At 54.9% G+C, this 20,906-nt stretch overlaps 1 protein-coding gene across 2 annotated transcripts in view; it reads right to left on the minus strand.

The window, feature by feature from the left end:
• The window catches only part of DOC2B (double C2 domain beta), a 51,970-nt gene that overhangs the window by 28,477 nt on the left and 2,587 nt on the right, over positions 1–20,906 (minus strand). The window contains exons 3-4 of one of the 2 annotated variants that reach the window (XM_075168499.1): positions 9,261–9,425; positions 7,620–8,018 (exon numbers count right to left, since the gene is read on the minus strand). In XM_075168499.1, coding sequence (XP_075024600.1) covers positions 7,620–8,018; positions 9,261–9,425 — 564 coding nt within the window. Of the gene's footprint in view, positions 1–7,619; positions 8,178–9,260; positions 9,426–20,906 lie in introns of those variants that run through there. The other variant, XM_075168500.1, reaches the window with a different exon arrangement.

A 20,906-nucleotide genomic window follows, 5' to 3' on the forward strand; every position in this document is an offset into this window, starting at 1 on the left:
CTTGCATAGGAATGCAGCTTCTTCTCCCACTGACCTTTGGGCATTTTGATTAATTCAGTGGGCCACAAAATTATTAGAGGCCAGCATAACTGGCAGATGCATCTCCGGGCTTAGCCGTGGGATACAGCTAACGCGCCTGGCGCCCGCGGGCAGCACGGCATCCTGGCAGAGGCCGCTACCGCCCTTGTTGGTGGAGTCGGCAGAAATTGCTTATTGCTGACATTTCCCATCAGTGCCCAGGGTGATGGGGAGGCTGAAGTAGCTGCTATTTATACCTGCGGGATGAAAGACAAAACGCGGTGATAAATCTGTGCTCTGCTTCCTTATCCAGCCTCTGTCCTTGCAGGCTACGTGCCCTCGCCTGGCCCACGCAGGGCGGCAGATCCGCCCCCTTGGTGGCCTAGGACACCCCAAGGAGAAGAGTTTCTCAGCCCAAGAGATGCTCAAGACACGGAGGAGGCTCCGACGCTTGCAGAACAGACCCACAAGCTTCGGCAAAGCCCGCAGAGAAAGGAAGCGATGACTGAGTGGGCTCCTTACCTTCCAAAGTCAGGGAAGTTTTCACAGCGCGACTGCCATTAGAAAGCCCAGCAAGGCTCTACGCTAGGAGAAATTCAGGTGTGCACAAAAAAACCCACTACAGAACTAATTAAAAAGGAGTCCAAAAGCCTTAAGTCCCTCTGCTTATCAGCATTGCTGCTCCCAAGATAATCTGCTCATGGATTTTGTGCCAGGGAGATCAGAGTGGAGCAGTAAAAAGACTGCTGGGGATTGTCTGGATTAGCTCTCCCTTACAGAAAGCACAGGTTCAGTAACCTTCAGACTGGGTATTTTTTAATGCACTATAAAAAGATAGGTCTCTATTCTTCCATTGCTTTAATTTTCCTCTGCAATGGAGATAATTTTGAAGGTCCTGAAAGGCAGCAAGTAATTCTGTGCACTTACAGCCCCATGTAAAACGTCGGTAAATGACTCCTCAGGAGGAAAGGAAATTATTTCTTGCCGTTTCCAAGCAGAGCTGTTGAAGATCATTTTGGTGGGTGACTGTGTGCACTCCTGCCTCCTCGGCTGTGGCAGTGCCTTGTCCCAGCTCAGCGGCACAGACCTGCTCAGGGCCACCACTTGTGACTCGTGCTTCCGCGGAGAAAAGGTGCACGGTTTGTCAGGGATGGATCCTGCAAGGTGCTGAGTCAAGGCGCTGCAGACCCTGATGGCTGTAAGCCCCCAGGTCTGATGGTAGCACTGACTGGCACGAACCTACAGCCACAGGCATCGCTGCAGGTTTCAGCATCAGCCGGGGAAGGTGGCGAAGGCAGGTGGAAACAGGACACTTCTGAAAGTCAGCATCACCATGAGTTACTCCATGAAAAAGGTGTCCTGTGGAAGGTTTTGGGACATGTCCCAGGGGCAGCACACCATGCTGGGACACAGACATTCCCATCGGCACCTGGACCACGTGGTGCCGGTTGGCAGCATCGTGGGACTCTGGTCCGTTGCTGCAGGCAGGGCAGGACATTCCCAGTCTTACACAAAAACCCAGCAGAGACTGGATCCAGCATACAGGCAGGAGAACTTCCTTCCTTGGGAGCTCCATGGATGTGGTTGAACCTGGTTCAACAGGACCAGGAGTGAGGAACAAGCACAACTCTTCTTTCTTGCAACTGTTCCCTGCCTCGTCATGGGTTTTTCACTTAAAATCTATGGCAATTAATATCTCTTCATTTCAGAGACACAGTGCCAGTCCCTGGCAAGCTCTGGAGCAGGGAGCTGCTTCTTCGTGAGACTGGTTGATGGATGCTCATCAGCTCTTCTGTCTTCTCCAGGAGGAGTGTTCAGAGGAACACTTATCTGCTCAGAACAGTTCAGAGATGCAATTATGTTTTACAGCACTAAATGGTCCCTGATGTCAGCAGCAATTAGACTTCCAGCAATTTCAATTTAGAGATGGCCTTCAAATCTCTCCCTCTCTCTCCCTTTAATGAAATACAGTACTGCAATTAACAACCCCCCAAAATTGCCTTCAGTGTTAAATACAAAGATGAAAGATCTGGGAACCCCTTGGGCTTGAGCGCGTTGGAGCGAAGGGTGTTGGTGAAGGGATGAGGGCAGCAGAGCCACCACGGGACAGGGAGCCTCCCTCCTCCAGCCAGGCACCATCTCCCCTCCTGCACACCGGGACCAGGGGAAGGTGAAGGGCTGGGCAGGCTGCTGGGGAGGGAGGGAGCCAGGCAGAAAGAGGACTCCTCATTAACAGCAGCCACGCGGCTCCATCGTTAGCAGAGACGCTGGAGGCCATGGGCTATATGCTCCCTCCATCACTGTTGGAGGGATGCCCGGACAGACCCTGCTTGCCCTCGTGTATTGGCCCCGCCAGGCGCCCCACATTTATCTCCAGCACTTCAGGGTGTTCCCAGCCATGGCCACCCCCTGGGAACGAGCATCTCCAGGGGCTGAAGGCTCCTTGGCTCCTTGGAGGACCAGAAGCACCCGATGCACAGCTCCACCTGGACCACCAACAGGGCGGCCAGCAGGAGAGGACAAGAGCTCCCTCCACGCCAGCGCCTTCCCGGTACCCGGGTATCCCTGCAGGAAACCAGACAGGAGGTAATCCAAAGTCTGCTTGGTTAACACCCCGCATCTCCCTTGGGAGGGCTACAAGCTCCCCGATGCCCTTAAACCTCGGGTCTGACACCGCCCGGTACCTACATAGGTTTCCTTGGTATAGGCAACTCCGATCATGGTACGGTTGGCAAAACCATGCTCCAGGCTCTGCTGAAATCAGCGGTGGTTTATTTAGTTTCCTGAGTAAAAAGAAACTTCTTTTGGCCTTATCTGGATTGAAAAGACAATTCAAAGGTTATAAATAGCAGTGGCAGCATATGCTAAAGAGCTGCGTTTCAGAAGTAAATATCCTCATCGTTTCAATGCACATTTCCCCTCGTCGTCTCTCCTGCCTCCTCCTGTCTGGCCAAAAGCATTTGCCAGGTGACTTGCAAACCCTGCAGCCCTTAAGACCTTCATTCTTCCTTACGTCTTTAAGCAGCCAGTAATTAATATCTGCATGATGGCTTTGCCTGCCTAATTATCTTCTTTGCTCAAAATAAGAGTCTTCCTAAATAACTTCCGTGGCGTTGCTTGCAGCAGGCATCATCAGCAGCCATGCACCCGGACAGGCCTCTCAGCTGTAGTTTGGAGAAGTTGTTTTTATGCTGCTGCAGCTCAGGAGCTCACGAGCCTGCTCCTCCCATGAATAAAGCTGGGCATGCTATAGAATTGGCTGGGTTTGTACATATATAAACAGCCCTGGAGCACTGGCAGGAACAGTACGCGGGCAACTCTTCCAGAGATGGCAGCTCCTGCTGCAACCCCCTGCTCTCAGGCTGCGTCCCCATCTGAAAATCCAGAGCCAAACACATACAGAGGAGGGAGGAAATTCCAGCGCCGGCCACAGCCTTGCTCCGAAGCCAAGCAGCGGCTCACGGGAACGGAGCATTTCTTCAAGGGCTAGAAACTTGCTCGCACGTTACAGAGGAAGGATGGCCACTCCGTCCAGTGCTGTCCTCTGGCGAGAGCAGCCACGACAGCGCTCCCTCAGAGGGGCCACATTTCTACCTCAGCGCTGCTTGCGCAGAGATTTCAGAAGACCTTCAAAAATCTGTCAGGTACAAATTCATGCTGGTGCTACGGAGGGGAAAGTGCAGCCACTCGAGGGGCAACGGTTTGCTTGGAATCAGGAGAGATGGAAGGTGAGACCCAGCTCCTCACAGGTGGCACATTGCCACCTAGCTGGCATTTGCTTATTTTTCTTGTGAACCAAGTTCTCCTGGCAGTGATCCGCCTGACTGGGTGGGAAGCATCCCTGGTGGCCAGGGCACTGTTGCTGTCACTGGGCACCACAAGGGAACCAAAGATGAGGTGAGAGCTGGGTATCCCGAGGTAGCAGGCATGAATCCCCCCCCTTCCCATTCCCAAATCCCTGCTGGTCCTCTCAGCTCACAGCAGATGCTAGCGCTGGTCCAACCAACCCACCCTTCTGCAGGGTTTGTACCAAACACACGTTTCCCCACCTCTCCTGCCTCATTCCCCCTCCTCAGCAGCTCCGTCAGGGACAAACCCGCTGTGAGAAGAGTCCTGCTCTGTACAGCCTGGGCTCCGGTCCCAGAGCGTCCCTGCAGAGTGGGGACAGAGGAGGCACAGGGCAGTGACAAGTCCCTCTCCCAAGGGCCTCCCAAGGGCCCTGGGATGGCAGAGGATGCCAACTAAGACCCTGCAAATCCTCACAGCAGCGCTGCTGGCAGGTCTGATGGGAAGGGCTGACTGCACGCAATTCCCAGTGCTCCCAGAGCCAGCCCCAACATCTCCGCTCATTATCTGCTCTGTCAGCTCCCCGGCCCTGCTTGCTCCCTGCCACTCGCTGCATTCAACAGGCTGCTTACGGCTGCCCTGTGGGGACCACACTTGTTTTCCTCGGCACCTCCACAGCTCCCCCGAGCGCTGCGCTCCCCAGCTCTGCAGGGCTGCAGTGCGGTGCCCCGAATCGCTGGCCTCAGCCCCAGAGCCATCAACCCGAGCCTCTGCATCAGCCTCCCAGTGACTGGTGCCATCTGCCCATGACAGTGCATCCCCTCCCACTCCACCGCACCTCGGCCAGGTCCCTGCCCATCTCTGGAGGGATCCCGCCTGCCTCCTGCAGCCCCGGGATTCTTGGTTTTCCGAAGCACCAAACACTCGCACGCACACACACACGTGTCCCTGCTCCCTGTGGATGCCAACCCAATGTGTCAGGCCGCCCTGCTTGGATGGGAGCAGACGCTGATGCTTCTCCCAGGGCTGCCCTGCTCTGGGGCTGCCCACATCCCAGGGAGAAGCCGTCTGGAGGAGGGGAGCTCCTGATGGCTCCGCAGACACCTCCCAGGATCGCCGGTGGGGTCAGGAACACCACTTGGCAAAGGATTAAGAAAGGTGGTGCAGGGAGCCAGCCCAGGCGAGCTGCAGCAGGGCGCAGGCAGGACCCACCCCGCACCGCTCCCTGCAGCCCTGCCAGGGGTGCCCGAGGTCAGGCAGGGAGGCTGGCAGCTCCGCTCCAGCCCCTGCCCGACGGCACCCTGCAGTGCTGCGGTGACTGAGCAACGCGGCCCCGTCACCCATCAGGCTGGTGCTGCTGGAACGCCAGAAACACCAGGCTGGAGAAGTAACTCCGGGCAGGAACAAGTGTAGGGGAAACCCAGAGAAATGCTGCATTTCTCCAGGCAGGGGCAGCTCTACTCCTCCCACCCCGCCAGCCAGCACCATCGCTTCGGTGCTGGAGGAGGGAAACCCGCAGGCAGGTGGGACAAACGGGAAGGAGCCGTTCTCTCCTCCTCCTCCCAGTGGATCCTACCGTGGCAAAACCCTCTCCTTGCACCTCTCTGGGGGCTGTGCTGGGAGCATCTCTGGGGAGCGAGGCAAGACGCGCCCCTGCCCGCCAAGCCCTCGACTCGTGGGCGCTGCACCCAGGCTCCGACAGCACCGTCCCCAGAGACCTCGGTCAACTCCCCGAACCCTGTGTGTTGCCGGAGGGAACTGACACCACCTAACCCCCAACATTGTTCTGCTGTACAGGCGGAGACAGGTTCCCCAGGGGAAATTTAGTGCAGGTGACTAATGCAGCAGCCCTGAATCACCCGCCAGGGACCTGGGGGAGCTGAAAGACACTCCCCAGCGCAGCCGATGGCTCGAGTTGGGCTGCACAAATCCCCTCCCAGCTCCCTGCCTGGGAAATGGGGCCAGCGAGCCCTCATCTGGCTTTGCAACTTGGCTGCTAAACATGGAGGAGTGACAGTCTCATCCTGCACATTTATGCCAGCCAGTGCCCTGAGAGCAGCTGGGACCATCTCGTGCTGTCCCCAGAGACGTGACACCAGCAGTGCCACCTCCCCGCTCTGCTCCTGGCACCGGTGTGCCTTTGCCAGCAGAAAACCCACCACATCTGGCAAAACAGCCTCAGCAGTTTGCCTGACACCTGTTACACTGCAAGAAACACTATTCCTAACACCAGCCAGGGTGAGACAAACACCCGCCGGCCGCCGGCACCGAGCCGAGCCGCTTCCAGCATCACCGGCGGAGCTAAATGCAGAAGGCAGCGCCCTGGGCAATTTCCCCACAAGTCACACGGTGAAAGCGCTGCGCCCCATGGCCCCAAGCACTTTGGCTCCCGCACACACTTCTGGCCCTGAAGCCCCATTGCTCCCATTTCTACTGCTGGGATGATCTAATAATTAGAGCAGCAAATAACCCAAATTCGGTTAAAGTCACCGTTAACTGCCTGGCTGGGACAAACGCGGCTTAGCAGAGATGTTCTCCCTGGGAGCGCAGCGGCTCTCACCTCCAAAGAGAGCGTGATCCCAACACCGGGATGGGGAGAGAGGGAGCATCAGTTTGGGGCTTGAACCCAGAGCCCCAGCCTCTCCTGGAGCCATGGCTGGTGGTCAGCAGGCAGAGGGGGGCACAGGGGCGGCCGTGCCGCCTTGCAGCAAGCACAGCCCTTCGGGGAGCTTTCCCTGGGGTCATGCTCCGGGGTCTGGCATAGCTGATAGCAGCCCAGGGCAGCCCAGCATCCAGCAGCAAGGGAGCGATGCTGAGGCAGGGCTGTGACATTTTGCACAGGGAAAGCCACCGCCTGCCCGGCGCTGGGCCATAAACAGCTCAGCGTTGTGGGAGCTCAGCCTCCCCCTGCCCCCAGGACGAGCACGCAGCACCACTCAGCAGCACTGACTCCCTTCCTCGGCATCTCCCGGCTTCAAACTTTGTGCTCAGCCCCTCGCAGAATCTGGCCCCTAAAGGCTGGGCTGAATCGAGACCTTGGGTTTTAACCGACCTCAAGGAAAGCAACGCTATCCCAGCCACCGCGGCTGGCAGAGCCAGACAGCAGCTGCTTTGCAGCCTGCAAGCTCCACCGAGCTGGGTGGGAAGGACGTTTTGGGTGGGGAGGGGTTAAACCTCACTGCAAACACCTGCATCTACCAGAACCAAAGCCTTCTGTTCAAAAGACCCCCCTGGTCTCCTGCAGGGCTCTGTCTGCAGCTGGAGGGTGAGGAATGACACGCCGGAGTTTGCCGAGGGAGAGGGCAGAGATTTCCCGGGCGGATGTCATTCCGAGCAAATCTCCCCCATCTGGAGCTGGGCGATGCTGGAGCGTATCGCCAGCTAATCAGCAGGGTGGCTGGAGCAGGCTGCACCACCGAGACAGATTAACCAAAGGGTCTGAGCCCAGCTGGCAGCCTTCGGAGGCAAGGAGCCGAGCAGGGACGAGGCAGAGAAGTGCATCAACCGCAACGGCAAAGCACAGCAACTGGTGGCTCTTGGGAGACTTCCCTAGTTTGGGTTCAGCGGCCAGCCTGGCTGCAGCAGGGACACTCCCAGGGCCTCCCTCCACCCAGGGGCAGCACCGGAGCCGTGCTGTGACAGCCTCCCTGGCTAGAGCAGAGGGCTTGTCACTGCTGCAATGTAATCCCAGGGACGGACAGCGTGTCCGGCAGCCGGGAAGGACGCACGGCTCGGGCAGTAGGATGGGGACCAGTCCTAAGACCCACCCTTGCCCTCAGCACCCAGCAAACTCCCGTGGAAACTTAGGAACTCACTGCAGTCGTCGGACTCGTAGCCCTCGGGGTCCACCACCTCCTCAGGTGCTTGGCACTTGGCCGGCTGCTCGGTGGGTGTTGTGCCATACGCCCCGAAAAGCTGGTCCACGTCCTCGTCCTCCTCGCGGGGGGCCTCGGCGGGGCTGACGGAGGGCTGGCTGACAGCAGAGCGCAGGGTGCTGCTGCGGCCGACGGCAGCGGGGAGCCCACGGGGAAAGCGGGGGAAGTAGTCGGAGATCTGCTTGATGGGTTTGATGGGGCCGGGGCAGACGTCAATAGCCATGTGCTCCTGGATACTTATGGTCATTTTCTCTCCTTTTCGGAGTGTCATGCATGCGGCTGTCGGCGCCAAGCTCCCCCGGAGAAGCCCGGACTCAGCGCGAGGGAGCCGTGAAGTTTCTGCCAGGGGAAGCGGAGGCAGGCGAGGGGGGAGGCTCTGGCAGGCACCTTACGTGGTTCTCGCGCCCTGAGCCTCAGACGCCGCACACATGCTGCTGCCGCCAGCTCTGGCTCTCGCACAGTCCCTGATCCTGCCAGCGCTGCCTGTGAATAAGTGAGCTAGACGGAGAGACGGATAAGAGGCAGGGGGTGGGCTCTCGGGTGATGTCACCAGCTAGCAACAAAGCGGTACCCAGCAGCGGAGAAATGAGGGCTGTGGCCAGCCCGCCGCCCCGGCCGCACGGCTGCCAGCATGGGCGGTCAGCCCCCCGCCCCTTCCCCAGCAAAGCCCCGCCATGCCCGGGGGGAGCAAAGCAGAAGTTGGGTCGAAGCCCACCTCCCCGCGCCTGTTCACCCATCTCCCTGCCAAAGCAGGGTCGGTCCCCGCCAGACCTCTCTGGAGGGGGGGAAGGTCACCACGTGGGGTCAGGAGTCGCTGTCCTGTTGCGTTGCGTCTCCGGTGCGCTGCGGAGAGGGAAGCAGGGCTGCCCCAGCCCCTGGGGACCGTGGCAGCCCCCATACCCTCCCGGCTCGCTGCAGGGCCGTGCCAGGGAGGTGCTCTGCTGCATACTGAGCAGGGGTGCGGGTGGCACGCAGCCTGCTCCCAGCTCCAGTCGCACCGGTGCTCGCAGGGGCAGGGGCAGCCCAGATTTGGTGCCCCGCTGCCGTAGCTGGCCCCAGCCCACAGCAATGCCCCCTCCAGAGCTCAGCATGAACTGGGCGGGCTGGGAGAGCTGCCTGCAGCCTCTAAGGCTGGGAACGCACCAGGGACTGAAGCAACACATGGCACTTGCTCGCAGCCCGGCTGGCATAGCCTCTCCCAGCCGGCTTGTGGCTGCTGGCATAGAGCAATGCAGCAGGTAAAGCATCGCAGAGGAGAGAGCGATGGGCTGGGCCAGGGCCCACAGCCAGCGCGGCCACGCCTAGCACTCCTCCGGCAACCTTTCTGGGCAGGGATGGGGCCCCGTCACCAGCCGGGAAGGGGACAGGCTCCCTGCAGCCTGCCACGGGCTCCCTGGTAAATGCTGAGCTGTGGTTTGCTCAGGGAGTGGGTTTCAAACTGGTGTTGTTACCTAATCTCCTCCTGTGTTCAAACCAACAAATCTGTGGTTCCACAAGCTACTAGGAGTGGACTTTTGAGCAAGGAGTGCCAGAAGAGAAATGCTGTGAGAACATGGTGCAAACTGCTGCATAGAAACTCACCCTGCCCAGGAAAATGTGCCTGAAATATTTTGTAAGGGCAACTCCCCCAGTGCAGACTTTCTGCTGGCTCGGGTGTGGTGAGTCTGGCATGAAGCTGGGACACACTGCGGGCACTGGTCATCCACCACCACGTCAAGCCGATCACAGCCGGTACCGCCAGGTAACCTGACAACACACAGATCCCGTATCAATGCATTGAGAACTGCAGTCTCCTGCAGGCTGGCATGCAGATGTCTATTAAAAATGAAGCTCAATTCTTTGGAGAATTTTCCCCAAAACCCAGCAAAATAACACCCAATCTTTTTGTCTAATGAAAAATTCCATTTTTAATTCAGATTTTGGTAAATGTTAATGAACTTCCCTGACTCATAACATACTGACACTAGGCAAACTAACCTAATTTACTTCTCGCTGGGAAGCAAACATTTCTCTCCTGAAGCATCCAAACTTGTCATTTCTCTGTACCTAGACATGATGCACATGGATGCTCTAATGACCTGGGAAAACAGGAGACCACTCAGCCGCTCCTTCCTCCCTCTGCCATATTTTCGCTTTGATGCGGCTCCCGCTTATTGCGCAGAGGTGATCTGTGCTGCTCTGCCAGGAGACAAACTGCTGTCTTGCAGCAAGGTCCAACAGCGGATCCAGCCTGAGACAGTTTAACCCCCTTCCCACATCCAAGGACTCCTAGTATATTAATTCAGATGGAAACGCCACCTGCTTCGCATTCATGTGGTCGAGGCTGAAAACCTCGTGGGTGGCAAGACGATGGGTGGGAACATCAGGCGAGGCACAAATAGCTGCCTCCACGTTTGGAGCAGCCTGGATGTGCTCATCCACACAGGCTCCATCTTTGGGTGCAGCATCCAGGATGCCGTGTGGACTCAGACAGAACAAAGCAAAAATTGGGCCTGATGCCCAGAAAAAAGCAGCAATTCCCTCTAAGAAAGGGCAAATAAAAAATAAATAAAATTAAGTTAGGTATGAGAGTCTAATGTCATTATTGCCATTACAAAAGCATCATTATTTCAAATATTTTCTCAAAGAGCACAAGACCCAAACACAAAAGGATTGTTTTACAGGTCAGAAAATCAAGGCTCTGGGAATTAAGGTGAGCCCCTGAGCTCTGCCTCCTCCCCAAAAGCTGCCCTGCACCGCTGACAGCCCATGGCCGGGATCAAGGCCCAGCAGCACCAACGAGAGATGCTCAGCTCACCCGGGGATGCAGAGAGCAACCGATGACACAAGAGGCAGAGTGCACGCGGGGACCAGATGAAGGGAAAAGCAAAGACAGAGCTGAAGCAGGCAAACCTCCCTGCTGTCAGGGCAGGACTGGCCCCCAGGAGAGACCCTATCCCCAAACCTTATAGACTGAAAGAAACAAAAACAAGACTTACTGCTAATAGCCCAGATGGGACTTTCTAGTCTCTGACCGATCCCAAGCCTACTGAAGGCAGCTGGAGCCTTTCCTTAGCTTTTAATGAGTCCCAAAGCAGCTTGTTTTTGATAAAACACACTTTTCCTACCATCTCACACTGCCTGAATTTCCTTCTAGGCTGCACAGCCCAGTATTTACTGAGGGCTCCCCAAATGCGGCTGGGGCTGGCTGCACAACCAGGCACTACGCACTGGCATACATGACGTACGACAATACGGAAGGTAAAAGGGACAAAAATAGAGTTGGGCTGGGAGACAAAAGCAGGGCTTGGAGATACAAAGCCAGTTTCCAGGTAAAGCTTTTAATTCCCACCGTCTGTCTAATGCCCTGGAATGTGACTTGATTTGATCCCTCGCTCTGCTGGGGTGATTCAGAGCTACTGCAGTGCCCACACACGCGGCCTTCATTTCTCCGAAAGGGGGAACGCTGGCTTCCTCGCCAGCCTGGCAAGAGGGGAGATAGTTTAAATATCACATGGCTGCTTTCAGCAGCGGGGCCGACAGCTCTGCCTGGCAGGGAGCAGAGCTACTCCGCAGGGGGATACTCCCTGGAGTAAGGGAGGACATCCTTTAGAGAAGGTGAAGATGGCCATCACAGAGTCAACATCCAAGCAGGAACGGGATGATGGAGAAGAGCACTTGGCTCGTGTCAACAGCCATGTTTCCTCTCTGTGGTGCGTGCAAGTCGTGACAACATCCTGAGCTCAGCACATGCGACATTGCACTTCAGCAGCTTGTGCTGAGGTGCAACAGAGTGGTTCAGCTGCTCACATCAGATGAGGACATGGGCTGGTGTGCCAAAAGCATCCCATAATGAGAGCATAATAAGCAGAGACTTAAGCACAGCCCAAACAAAGCCTGTGCCACTAACTCACCCCGTGCCCTGAGCAGAGCCATGCAGCAGCCCAGCTTCCTTATGTGACCGGGGAGCCGTCCTGCCGGTGCCGCACAAACAGGCGAACAGAAGGAGCATTCCTACAGCAAACAAAACAATAGCACGTAGATTAAACATGCATCCAAAAATACAGGCTGTCCTCAGGACACACTTCAACCAAATTTGTTTCAAATGCTAAGCATCAAATTCTGCTGTCAGTTACTCCGGGTTTAAATGGACAAGAACGAGGGCTGACTCCAGTTTAATTGATTCCTTTCCAAATGAAAAGTACAGCAGCAGGACTGCACATCTCCATCGCTTACCAGAGATTCAATGACTGACCCACTAGTTCTTTATTTCATACTTTTGTCAGCTCAAACCCAAACGATCTCACAGAAACCCTCTGCTCTGCCGGTGCCACTGGAGAAGACAGGAGCCCGAAGAGGGTATGAAGAGCTGATGCCAAATTAAAGCATCTGTTCAGAGGAACTACCTCTGGATCTCACACACCCTTGAACGCAGGGGGACCCACTGCCGGTTGGGAGCAGGGAGGTTTGACAGTCACCCAGGGAGGTGGCACAAGGCAGCACCAGCCGGCACAGTCCTAGCTTTCTTTTTGCTTTTTTCCAGCCATTTTTAAGCCTGTGTTAAGCCACAGCAAGTACCCACAGCCTTAGCATGGTTGTGCACATGGGAAGGGGGTTAATTGAAAAGCAACATGTGTGTTGCTCCTTGGCTCACGCAAGTCGCTGTCTTCTGGCTGATGCACAGCTACCGGCAACGAGGCTGCCTCCTCTGAAAGATCTCTGCCCTCGATTGCTGGGGAGGCTTGGCTGAGTGTGTTGTGGACCCTACCTGGTTAAACACCCTTTGCATTTGCTAAATAAAGCAATAATAATAATGATAACTAGGAAACTTGGCTAAATAATCCTAAGAGGCTTACTCCAGGCTGTGCCGATTAAGGCTCCCCAGCAATGCCAATATCCCAGTGCACCCTGGCCCCCACTGCTCCTCTGCACGAATAATATCTGAGGTTATCTGTGCTCAAACAGGCCCTGCTAACAACCATCATTTGACCAGATTTAACCAGCAATTACTAGCTGCGAACAAAATCACTGTGGTAAAATACAGCCCACACTCTATTACAAAGCAGACACTAACAAACCCTTTCAGAAAGCCAGGCAAAGGGCAAATGCCAGCCAAAAAGAGCCCTCTCCCCTCAAAATATTGCTTAAGGTTCCCAGAGACACCCAACTTATGGCAAGGGGGGATGGCGTCTTTCTTACCAGCACTTTGCTACCCGCAGATGGACCCGCAAGGGAGCTTCCAAGAGGACAGGAGGAAGTAGGGAGGCATCTGCTCTCTGTACATCTTCGGCACCATTCAGGATGCACCCAGAATAGCTAAACTTTTGGTAGGGGCTGATGTTTAATGTGTAGCATATGTTGCCATTTCGATGTGAATCCCAAAATAGTTGGTGTTTTGTTTTGTAATTTTAATGCACTGGTTTTTGGAGTCCTGTGAAATGTCTACTCTCCTGTTCAGAGAGGGAACATGCTGTACGTGTGCACCCTGACATACCATTTCCAACACATTATTCACCTGCAAATCAAGCAGAGTAGATAATCAGTTGCTGTAAATATTCACTATACGGAGCACATAGGAAATACACACGAATTCACTAGGGGTGGATCTGTGCGCAGTGAGAAGGGGAAGCTGCAGGAAAACCCAACTGAGCGGTGCACAAGAGGAGGGTGTGCTGCCCCTGAGCATCACTGGCCTGCACGTGTCTCTCAACATGGAGCCTAAAGCCAGCGGGGCCGGGGAGCAGCCGGGCAGCCTGCAGGCAGGGCAGCCTGCCAGCGAGGCACCGAGCAGCTCCGCAGCTGCACAAGCATGGCCCATGCACCCACTGCTCCCCAAACCCAGGGTGAGAGCAGAGGCACCCCCATCCCATGCACCCATCTAACCTGCGCAGGCAAACCTGCATTCCTGGGGCTGGTCTGGCTGCTTTCAGAAGTCTCCCAACGGCAGAGAGGGGAAGCACCGTGAGTTCCCTGTGTCGGCAGGCGGCAGCGCCCAGCTCACTCTGCTGGGTTAGAAACGTGGGATGATTTGGGTTCAGCCCTTGACAGAAAGGTGAGCCACGTTCCCTACTCCGGTATCACCACTGCATTGCACTGTCTTGCAGCCAGCGCCTACCAGAGAAAACAAAACTTGCACGAGAGAGGGGCCAGGGCAGCCTTGGGCAAAGCAGGACCTTGAGCTCTGGCTGCCCCGAAATGCCCTCCTGCACAAACCCTATCCCTAACTGCCTTCGTCCTGCTTCACCCTTGCCGACATCCCGTCTCAGGACACAGTGCTGTCCAGGGCCAGTCCTTAGGGATATTTTCTTAGCAATGAACCTTTTGTGACTTTTTCCTCTTATTTTCCCCATGGTCCTTGGGTTCCCCCTAACTCCAGAGCCTTAGCAGGGGTTTGCCATTGTGAGGCCACGCAAAGCCACCTTTTCGCATCGCGCTGGCTCTTTTTGTTATGTTCCTGTAAGCTAAATGCAGACCCAATCCCTTGCATTCAAGGGAGGGGAGAGTTCTGTGTAGCATCAACTCTTATTAGGCTAATTTTATCTGCTCTTAGTGCCTTTCTGAGCTGGAGTCAATGTCCTCCGAGATTATCCAGCTGACTTGTCTTAGTAGTTTTACCCTGCTTTTACCTCTTCCCTTTCCAACTGTCTCCCAGCTGCAGGAGGATGACAACATCATTTCTCAAGACTTTCCAGGCAGCCAGGAGCGAAGCCCAATGTTTATTCTGCAGCAGCACCTTACCCTACAGCACCTTACCTTACAGGAGCTGCACTCAGGGCTGGGCACCTGCACACCCAGCTCTTCAGACTCCACAGATGTCCAGAAACCGAGTTAACATCAGCATTTAGGGCCTGGCCCTGTTGCCATGGAAATCGATAGACTTTCTGCTCACATTTTTGTGGGATGAGGCATTTCAGGAGTCACTAGCTTCCAGAGTTAACACACGCGAAGCCAAGCAAGGGCAGAAAGCAGCCGAGCCTTGCGGAGGCAAGGGGAGGACTGCTCCTACCCCACGCTCCGAGAATTTGCAGTTGGCTGCAAGCAGAAGGAAAAGGCCACCGATAACTGGCAGCATCAAGACGCTGCACAGCAAGCTCCAGGGATTCATGAAATAACATTTTGGTTTCACAGAATTAAAGAGCAATTTGGCTGCATTAAGAGAGCGTTATAGCTGCTCCTCTCCCACATACACATCAGGCTAACGACATCCTGTCAAAAGCAATCTAACCAAAGCCCCCATTCGGTGCTGATACTTAGCGCAGTAAATATACCTGTCACAGCCCTGCAATGGCTGGCAGAGCTCCGTCCCGGCTGCTGCTCCTCCCAGTTGCTGCCGGCACAGCTGGGAGTTGTCCTGCCCGTCCCTGGATCATGAGGCTCAACCAGTCTCAGTGAGCTGCGAGGGAATCGGCTGCTAGGGCGTTTTCCTGGCCCCATCCACAAATCCCAGTATCATGCCAACATTGCAAAAAGCAACACAAACGAAAAAGCAAAATGAAAGGCCCTGAGCTGTGCAAGGAGAGGGGCAAATCCATATCTGCTATGGGGTCAGGCTGCTGGAGGGGGCAAACAGCCCCAGCTCCCCTGAACTGGACAAGGCTGCTCATGTTTGCACCACAGAGACAAACCTGCTCTTTTTGGGACTGCAAACAACCCTGTGGATGTACCTGCAGGGGGTACCTGAGGGAGCAATCCTGCCGGCTGGGGAGGCAGTGGGGTGATGTGCTGAGCCTTTCCCCGGGGCAGGCAGCTCTCAGCTCTTCGTGGCTGCCAGCTGGCACAAAGCTGCAGGAGCAGCCGGCGACGAGGAAGCCCCGCAGTGCCCCGGCAAGCAGCTACACCGGCACCTGCAGGTTAGCAGCAAAGAAATTGAGGCCACAGCCGAGACAAGCAGACTCCTGCCCAGAGAGCAGCTTTACTGGCAGCGTTGAGGAAGGCAAGCCAGCCTGCAGGATCCCTCTCCTCTCTGATCTACAGGCTATTTAGCCGTCTGACCTTATGTCACCCGACCCAAGGCGACGCAGGACAAATTTCCATTCCGCTAGTGGGGAAGCCCAAGCGTTTTCCAGCTCTGTAGTGAACCAGGGAAACCAAAACTGCAGAGCAAAGGATAACCACCAGCCAAAAAAAGGGGAGATGGAGGGAGAGGTGGACAGGTACAGAGGCATGGTTCAAAATACAAACATTAAAATTATACCCATCTAACCGGGGGTACCTCCCGGGTCATTAAGCAGCCAGAGGAGTCACTAGATGGCCCTGCTAGTCCTGTTCATCTGATCACAGCGATGGATATTAAGAAACGCTAGTTTAGCTATTCTGCAGGCTTTTGGGGACTGTGAAATCTCCTTGTCTCCCAGGAGGAAGGGCCTCCCGAGGAGAGCGTGGCAGTCGGGTGGTACTTTGGCCAGGCACCTGGAGGGGACTCCCCAGCACACGTGGCACCTCCGGGCCTCCCCAGGCAGACGAATGGTCCTTCCCGGTCCCACCATGACCTGGGTGTCCCCTTCCCTCCCTGAGACCGGCTCCACTTGCCAGAGACACTGCAAGTCTCTGCCTCAGCGTAATCACGTTGACAGTGATGGGTGTAAGAGCCACAGAACCATATTAATGAACATCGTGTTGCTGGATAATCATGACATTAGCATTATTGGATTAGAACATTTGCATAATTTGGGCATGAGCCGCTACCTGCACTGAGACATATGTTGACATGAATTTACATCCATTTGCATCCCAATGAAGCTTGTCCGACTGCATCCTCAGCAGCTTTCTGGGTGACCAGTCACGGCCATTGGCAGCTCAACCCCAGGGACCATCTCCTGCTGTCAGGCACAATCCCGGGCCACTCAGATGCCAACAAAACAGCAACGTTTTTCCTCCTCGGGCTCTTAGTCACACAGGTTACACCTCAACTGGGATAGGCATGCCCCTTGCGGGGGTCAGGAGCAACGCACCCTCAGCATCAGGGTCACCCAGGCTAGAACTGTCCTCTTCCCAGTCCCCATGGAGTCTTGCCGCCTCTCCAGAGCCCAACTGCCGGGTCCCAGGATAACGGGCAGTTAAGTCCATCCTACTCACAGCTGTGAAAAGAGCTCGATAAAACACTCCCAGCAGGCTACAAAGCTCAGAATTTAAGAGGCCAATAAAGAGAACTCAAAATGAACTCTTTTCTCTCTTTTTTTTTTTTAAAAATCACATGATCTTTGATTCAATTACTTGATTTTATAGGAAGGGGCAGAGAGATTCAATTACTTGATTCCTGATTTCTTAACATAGAAATACGGACTCTGCAACCGTAGACCACAGAAAGGCAAAAAACCCCTTCAAAGCCGCATTGCAACAATTTGGTGGCAACATCAGATTTATACAGCTGTAAGAAATAAGCAGTTTCCCCTCCTAGACTCCTCAGCAGAACCTGCTCCAGCATTAAAGTAGTGCAGTAATATCTGAGCACAGAGTCCTGCAGCCCACCCACGAAATCACAGGGCGAGAGGCGTTCAGCGGGCAGCGGAGCAGCTGCCTGACTAAATGCCCCTAAGTGCTTTTCTAATGTAGAGCTGCACGGGCAGTTATCGAGTCCCTTCTCAGGCCTGGTAATTACGAGTCGGGAGGGACCAGGAGGTGCACGCTAACTCCCTGGGCATCTCCAGCCCCAGAAATTGCCGCTGCGCTCCTTCCGACCGCTGACATGAAAACAGAAAAAAGGACCAGCCCATCAGAGTCCAAACCACTTCCATCAAGACTCCGAGTAACCACAAGCCTCGCCACCACTGAAAGCTTTGCAAATTACAGTGACTTATCTCCAAGCGCTGGCCTGCAAGACGCGAAGAGCTAAACCCCGAAGTGCCCTTGGGATTAAACATGCCTGAACCAACCAAGGAGAGCAGCAAATCCTGTGGGGAGCTCGGTGGGAAGTTTGTTGGGATGCGGTGAGCCGGAGCAGTCCTCTCTCCCCCCACTAGCTGGTGCAGGTAACGATGCTGCCACGTAAATAAAAGCACTGCTTAGACGAGATCACCTGGTATTTTTGGGGTCTGTTCACCCAAACCAACCCACACCTGCTTGGTTTCTTACCAATTCCTGCAGTTGAAGAAACTGGAAAGAAAAGAAGCAGCATTAAGCTACTGCTCACTTGGGGGAATCCGACCCCGGGGGACCCCCACTCTCAGCCTCGCTGTGCCCCCGTCCCGTTTTGCAGCCGGATCGCTGTGCGCTCGCCAGCCATGCTGCACGGCGTCTCCTCAGCGAAGCAGAGACCAGCCCTGTCGCTGCAGCACAGAGGAAGGCGAGGAAGGCAGCGTGTCCCTGCCCTGCACGGCTCCCACCCACCACCTCTGCCACCCGCCTCATACAGCTTCAAAGCCCGGCATATCTCTGCTTTAACCACTCAAATTATTCAATGGGGACATTTTAACTTGTGAAAACCATGTCAAGACCCTTGGCTGGAAGGCAGCTGAGGAGCTCCCAGTGGCTTTGGTGAACTTTTATTCTTTATTTTAAGTAGAGTGAATTGTATTTCACTCCAAAGCAGTGCTCAGTTCCCATATCTGGAATCTTTTAGACACACAAAGTGCATAAGAAATAGAAACAAACCTGGCAGAGGGGTCAGAGGGACTCCATCTCAATGGGACGTAGAGAACCAGAGCTTCTGGCTGAAAAAATCCTGCTTGGAGGAAGAACACGTTTGCACATGATTGTGTCATTAGGTGCCGATGCCAACTGCTAATGCCTAATGACTCCGTGTCACAAGCAATGAAGGCGGGAGCCCAACATGATGGCAACAGGAGGAGGGAACGTGCTGGTGCATTGCTGCCAGGATTTGGGCTCAGGCAGGGGCAGAGCACTTACATTATTTATGACCACGTAGATGGGACGCTGAATCAAGGCTGCTCGAGTGTTTGATCAGCCCGGGGCCGTCAGCATGGCTCACAGCTGGAGACACCAGATAACAGGAGGAAATTAAACCCCTTTTCCTCCCTCCCTTCGCTGCTCTAGTGGGCCTCTCTCAGAAAAGAGAAAGGAGGGAGGAAAGAAAGCCCAATAAACTAGGTCCACTGCCTCCTCCTGCCTTCACTGGGGATGTTGGACCTCCAGAGCCTGGGGCATGCGGAGACGGAGGTTCGGGGATGCAGCCCCTGGCACAGCAAGGGAAAGAGCCCAGGGAGCAAGGCAGCTGTGACTTCCAGCTAGGGAGGAGCAAGCACGGCCCAGCTCAGCTCCAACCTTTGCCCTGATATTCCCAGACAAGCCCTACGCAGAGCCGAAGCAAGGCAGCACCGCGAGAGCAGGTCCAGTGCCGGGAGCGGGCAGCTGTGCTCTCATGGCTGCAGCCGAGGCAGAGGAGCAGGACCAGCCCCGTGCACGGCTCTGGCTGTCCGTGCATGGTGGTTTGCAGACCCTGACCAAGGTGGGGCTGAGCTCCCTTGGGCACCCCTGCCCCGCTGCAGGGTGGCTGTGCTTCCACTGGCTGCTCCCCTGTTGAACAAAACCCCTTTCGCTGCCTTTCCCACACACTGGTGTCTCACCCACCTCTTAAATACAACAGTGTGGGACTGAGCCTGTGCTGCAAAAATCTGATTCCTCTACGCTTCCCTCTTCATAGAGGCTATGAAACAGGCTGCATCTGATTTCTTCCCTTCCTTTCCAGTCCTTTCACTCTCCTTTCCCTATCTTCGAGGAACAGATGCACCCATTCATAACCATGCAAAAGAAAGTGCGTATTTGCCTTTCCGACTGCAGTGCAGCTGGTAAAGCACAGGAGGGAAAATTATATTTTGTATGAATACACAAATTATCTGCACTGATCTTATTACACTTGAATGGCAAACCGACAGAAAAAGAAAACATGAAAGAGAAAGGCATTGTTTGGGCTGCGCCGATGTAGCATTATTATTGTTTATCCTCTCCAACCACTCCATCATCCTAATCCCACCGTCTCCCACAGGGACAGGTCAGTAACAGTGATCTGCTAAATAGTGTGATACAGAGGCTGCCGGAATGAATATAGGCAGGATGCAAACCTGGCGAGGCAATGCCTGGGAGACGGCAGCACCGCTGGACTTCTTGCCTGCAATTCCCAGGCAGGTCCAGGCCAAGCATCCAATAACTCACAAACATTATCAGCGTTAAAAAGATTCATGTTACAGTGGTACCAATTAGCGTCAGAGCGCTGGAATACAGAGGGGTGATATATAAACAAAGGCTCAGTAACTCCCTAACCCAAATTCTTATTCATCACAGGAATAAATCCCCAAAGCCCACAGTAGAGCTGTGCAAGAGAAGACACAAAGCAGAAGGCTCCTCCGTGCCCCGAGGATCATCCCTTACACAGGACCGACGCGTGTGGCTCTGTGCAGGCTCAGCACCTCGCGCTGGGGGTCCTGGCTCACCGAGGCAGCACTGGAAGCAGTGCAGACAAGCGTGAGCAGCTCACTGCAACCCGACATGGGGCAGCCCTCGTGTCCAACCCCTTGGACAGGGGTTGGGTTTGTATTCCCACCACGTGGCCGAGTCCCCTGCAGGGAACAGAGCTTGTCCTCCCTCCCCAGCCTTCCTCCAACACAGCAGGGAGAGCCCTTCTTTTAAAATTTCCATGTGGCGCGTGACCTCTGTACCCTGGGAAGACAGGAACCAAAAAACATGATAAAACACATTAACTCCACCACAGAATACTTTGTTGAAATGGCTTTGCAGTCCCCTAGGCCTTAGATGCAAAGACATCCATGACCGCAGAGGGCTCAGACAGGATTGTGCGGGCAGCTCCACCCCGGTGCAGCGGCATCCGATTAGCCCAGGTGACAGCAGCTAATTCCTCATGCCACAGACAACACAGCAACTCCGACAAGTACAGAAAAACAATCACAAGGTGGAAATTCAAACAGAACGCAAGTCACCTGCTATCAAAACAGGGAAAATTTGGCAAGTTTCCTACTTAGCACTTACTACATCAAGGCTGCTCAATTATGCTAATTAAACAGGTACCCCCCAGACATAGCCAGAAAGATTTATATCCCTAATTTGCATTTCTCAGTTTATTTTTCTGTCCTCCAAGGCACCATTTTAATGGCCATGGTGTGATTGCTTGGAGGAGTTTAATTTTGCATGAGTGTCATTTGAAGCTGAAGGTCTGTCCCGTCAGCGGCTTGATGATTGCTCACCCCAGGCCCAGATCCGGCCCCCTGCTCTCCTGCAGCGGGCCTCAGCTGTTCACCGAGATTTTCTTGGTCTCTTGAGCTTGGTTTCACCAGCAGA

This window comes from Calonectris borealis, chromosome 19, assembly GCF_964195595.1.
Source record: "Calonectris borealis chromosome 19, bCalBor7.hap1.2, whole genome shotgun sequence".
Taxonomy (NCBI): Eukaryota; Metazoa; Chordata; class Aves; order Procellariiformes; family Procellariidae; genus Calonectris; species Calonectris borealis.